The 4,726-nt window shown below is 53.7% G+C and overlaps 1 protein-coding gene across 1 annotated transcript in view; it reads right to left on the reverse strand.

Annotated features, from left to right (window-relative positions):
• The window catches only part of LOC119568068 (extensin-like), a 120,569-nt gene that overhangs the window by 115,572 nt on the left and 271 nt on the right, over nt 1–4,726 (reverse strand). Inside the window, exon 2 of the mRNA XM_037916468.1 lies at nt 2,087–3,078. Within this exon, the coding sequence (XP_037772396.1) occupies nt 2,087–3,078 (992 nt within the window). The remainder of the gene's footprint in view (nt 1–2,086; nt 3,079–4,726) is intronic.

Below are 4,726 nucleotides of genomic sequence, written 5' to 3' on the forward strand. Positions count from 1 at the left end.
AGGACATGAGAAAAGAAAGGGAAGGGGAATAGAACCCAGAATCCCCCCCCCCCAACCCTCCACCCCCCCCCCCCCCCCCCCCCCCCCCGGCCGGTATCGGATACCCGGCGACGCTATCGGGTGACCAGCGAGTAAACACCACGAAAGCACGGACCCGATACTACATAAATACTCTGGTCACTGATACCTTGTCTGAAGAGGAAGTAGTGGGGGTGGGGGGGGGGGAGGGGGAGGGGGGGGAGGGGAGGGGGGGGGGAAGGGGAGGGAAGAGGGGGGAGGGAGGGGGAAAAGGGGGAGTGGAACGGGGGAAAGGGGAAAGGGAAGGAGGGAGGGGGAAGGGAGGAGGGGGTGGGGAGGAGGGGGAGGGGGAGGAGGGGAGGGGGGGGAGGGGGAAAGGGGGAGGGGGAGGGGAGGGGGAGGGGAGGGAAGGAAGGGGAAGGGAAAAAGGGTTTGGGAAGAAAGGGGGGGAAGAGGGAGGGAAAAGAGGAGGGAAAGGAGGAGGGGAGGAGGAGGAGGAAAGGAAAAAAAGGAAAAGGGGGAGGGAGGGGGGGGAGGAGAAAGGGAGGAAAAGGAGGAATAAAAAGCGAGGAAGGGGGAGGTGGTGGTGAAGGCTAAGAAAAAGAAGGAAAAAGAAGCAAAAGAAGAGCGGAGGAAAGAGAAGAGAGGAAAGAAGGAATTTGGATCAGAAAAGGGGAGAAAAGAAAATGAGAAAAACAAGATTCAAAACGAAAGGACAAGGAAATAAAGAGAAGACAGGGAAGAGTGAAAACTATCTCTACCAAAAATGAATCAATAAAATGCAGCAATATATATAGACAAATATCATGTCTGACCACGAAGAATAAAAGAAAGAATAGAAATGAATAAATGAGGATTAATAAAACAGGATCGAGCAGAAATGAAATATCTATCTCGAATAATAATAAAATAATAATAACAATAATAATAACAATAACAATAACAATAACAACAACAAACAACAAAAAAAAAAAAAATAATAATAATAAAAATAATAATAATAATAATAATAATAATGAAATATAAAATAAAAAAAAATTTAATAAAAATAAAATAAAAAATAAATAATGATATATTAAAAAGTTTAAAAACAAAAACGAAACAAAAAGAAATTTCCAGAAAAAAAGGGTTTATTAGTGGATAGGGGGGGGGGGGGGGGGGTTGCATGAGCGCGGAATACAATGATATTTAAATTATGCAAAAACAGCAACAATGATTAGGCAAACGGGTGAACGAACAAAAGGGAATAAAAAGCGGAGGAAGAGAAGAAATGTAACAAAAATTTAAATTTCCTTCTTGGGGGGAAAAGGGAAAGGGAGGGAAAAAAAAAAAAAAAAAAAAAAAAAAAAAAAAAAAAAAAAAAAAAAAAAAAAAAAGGGGGGGGGGGGGGGGGGGGGGGGGGGGGGGGGGGGGGGGGGGGGGGGGGGGGGGGGGGGGGGGGGGGGGGGGGGGGGGGAAAAAAAAAAAAAAAAAAAAAAAAAAAAAAAAAAAAAAAAAAAAAAAAAAAAAAAAAAAAAAAAAAAAAAAAAAAAGAGAGAAGAGGAGAGAGAGGGGAGAGAGAGAGAGAGAGAGGAGGGGAGGGAGGGAAAAGGGGGGAAAAGAGAAAAAGAGAAAGAAGAAAGAGAGAGAGGAGAGAGAAGAGGGAGAGAGAGAGAGAGAGAAGAGAGAGAGACGAGAGAGAGAGAGAGAGAGAGAGGAGGAGGGGGAGGGGGGGGAGAAAGGAAAAGGGGGAAAAAAGGAGAAGAGAGAGAGAGAGAGAGAAGAGAAGAGATAAGAGAGAGAGAGGAGAGGGAGAGAGAGGGAGAGAGAGGGAGAGAGAGATGGGGGGGGGGGGGGGGGAGGGGGGGGAAAAAAAAAAAAAAAAAAAAAGACGAGGAAAGAGGGAGAAGGGAGGGAGGAGAGGGGGGAAAAAGGGAAAAAAAAAAAAGAGGTGGAAGAGGAAAGGGGGGAAAGGGGGGAGGGGGGGAAAGGGGGGAAAGGGGGGAAAAGGGAGGGAGGGGGGATTTCCCCCATGTTTTTTTTTCCCCTCCCCCCCACTCCTTTCCCTCCCCCTTCCCCCCCCCAAAACCGTCGGCATCGGGCGGATTTTCCGGCAAAGCGCGGGAAGGCCGCGCGGAGGGCAAGGCGTTTGGGCATTTCGGTTATGGGCAAAGGGCCCCGGGAAAAGGCCCCGGGGGCATGGGCGTCGGGAAAAGGCGCGGGCATAAGGCTCGGGCCCCCAAAAACTGGGCCCATAAGGCGCGGGCATAAGGCTTTGGGCATAAGGGCGCCGGGCTGGGCGTGGGCTGGCGTCGGGTGCGCGGGCATAAGGCGTCGGGATAAGGGCCCCGGGGATGGGCTCGGGATGGCGTCGGGCATGGGGTGGGGCAAAGGCGGGGGCTTTGGCGCGGGCATAAGGGTGTGGGGCCCATGGCCCCGGGATAAGGGTCGGCAAAAGGCGCGGGCTAAGGCCGGCTAAGGCCCCGGGCATAAGGCTCGGGTATAAGGCGGGGGAAAAGGGGCTCGGGCTAAGGCCCGGGCAAAAGGGGCCGGGCAAAAGGGCTGGGATAAGGCTGGGGGCAAAGGGCGGGCAAAAGGCTCGGGAGGGCCGGGCATAGGCTCGGGCATGGGCTCGGGGTTGGCAGGGCAAAAGGGCGTCGGCATAAGGGGGCCCGGGATAAGGCGTCGGGCATAAGGCGCCGGGCATAAGGCGCCGGGCAAAAGGCGTCGGGCAGGGGCGTGGGGCATAAGGCGGGGGCATGGCGTGGGCAAAAGGCGTCGGGAAAAGGCGTCGGATGGCCCCGGGGCATAAGGCGCGGGCATGGGTCGGGCCGGCCCGGGCAAAGGCCGGGCATAAGGCGTCGGGGATAAGGCGTCGGGCAATAGGCGTCGGGCATAAGGTGGGCTTTAAGGCGCGGCCGGGGGGCCCGTCGGGCAAAGGGCGCGGGCTAAGGCTGGGGCATGGGCGTCGGGCATGGGGGGGGGGCCGGGCATAAGGCGCGGGAATAAGGCATCGGGCATAAGGCCGGGCATGGGATGGGTAAGGGCGGGCATAAGGCGGGCTAAGGCCCCGGGCGCGGGCTTGGGGACATCGGTCGGGGGAGGGGCATGAGGGGATCGTTCGCGGACAATGCGCGATTTGCCTTTATGGATGGGGAGGAGGGGGGGGGTGCTAGGCTTTTCGAGGGAGGGGGAGGGAGGGGGTGAGAGGGGGGAATTGGGATGGGTGATGAGGATGGGAAGAGAGAAAGGAAAAAAGAGGGGGTGAGGGGGAGAAGAGAGGGGGTGAGGAAAAGAAGAGGTAAGGGAAGAGGAATGGGAGGGGGTGAGGGAGGGGAATGGAGTAGGAAGGGGAGAGAGGGAGAGGGAAGAAAGAGGGGGAGGGGAGGAAAGAGGGAGCTGGAAGAGGGGGGGGGGAAGAAAGAGGGCGAGGAGAGGAAAGAGGGAGCTGGAAGAGGGGGGGGGAGAAGCAATAGAAAAGAGGAGGGAGGGAAGAGGAGATAGCAAAAGGAGAGGATATAGTAAATAGGGAGGAGGGGGTGGGAGGAGAGAGGAGATAGTAAGAAGAGGAAGGGATAATAAGGGAAATGAGAAGGGGATTAGAGGGGAGAAAGGAAAGGATAAGGAAGGAAGGGATAAGGAAGGAAGGTAATAACAGGGAAGGAGGGAAGGCGCAGGAGAGGAAAATTGGAACAAGGTAACGAAAAAGAAAGGGGAAAGGAAAAGAAAAATAATAAGAGGAGAAAGGGGGAGATAGTAAGAGGGGAGGAAGATATGACGGAGATAGAGGGGGAAAGGGGGCGAGGAGGGGGAAAGGGGGCGAGGAGGGGAAGGGGAGAGAGGAATAAGAGAGGGGAGGGACATGAAGTAAAAGGAGAGAGGGCGTAAGACGGAAGAGGGAGTAAGACAGAGGGAGAGGGAGTAAGAGGGGAGGGGGAGGAAGAGGGGAGAGAGAATAAGAGGGGAGAAGGAGAAAGAGAGAAGAGAGAGGGGAGTAAGAAGGGGGGGTGGTAGTCTCCAGCGGGGAGTAAGAGGGGGGGGGGTGGAAACCTCCAGCGGAGAGTAAGAAGGGGTGTGTTTGTGTGGAACCCTCTATCAGGGAACAAGAGGAGGGGGGAGGGGTGGGGGGAGCGGGGGGAGGCCAGCGTTCCCGAGAGGGGTGGGGGGAGCGGCGAGGAGGGGCCATAACCAGCAGAAGGGTCAGTCTATCAGCCAGTCTATCGAGATGGCGAGATTTCTCAAGGCGTTTAGCTTGGCGCCGTTTTGTGTGCTTTACATTTAGATGAAGAAGAGGAGGAGGAGGAGGAGGGGAAAAAAACTACAAAGGATCGTTCTCTCTATCATCCCTTTTCGCTTATTATGGTGTTCATCATCACTTCTTTCTTCTCCGTTCTGTTTTAAAAACGGAAAGCTAAATTTTTTTTTAAAATTTTTTTCTTAAAATTTCCTTTGTCTTTTTCCCCCCATCCTCTTCTTTTTTTTGTCTTCCCATGCCCTTTTCCCCCCCCCCCCTTTTCCTCCTTCTCCCTCCCCTAACCCCCATCCCCCCCCCCCCCCCTTTTCTTCTTTAATTCTTTTCCTTCTCTCCCCCCCTTTTTCTAATATTTTTTTTTTCTTTCCTTTTTCTTCTTCCCCTTTCTCTCTCTCTTTTCTTTCCCTTTTCCCCTTCTCTCTCTTTCTCTCCTTTTCTCCTCTATCCTTTCCCTCCCCCCCCCCCCCCCCCCCCCCC

Source organism: Penaeus monodon, chromosome 43 (assembly GCF_015228065.2).
Source record: "Penaeus monodon isolate SGIC_2016 chromosome 43, NSTDA_Pmon_1, whole genome shotgun sequence".
In the NCBI taxonomy this organism is placed as follows: Eukaryota; Metazoa; Arthropoda; class Malacostraca; order Decapoda; family Penaeidae; genus Penaeus; species Penaeus monodon.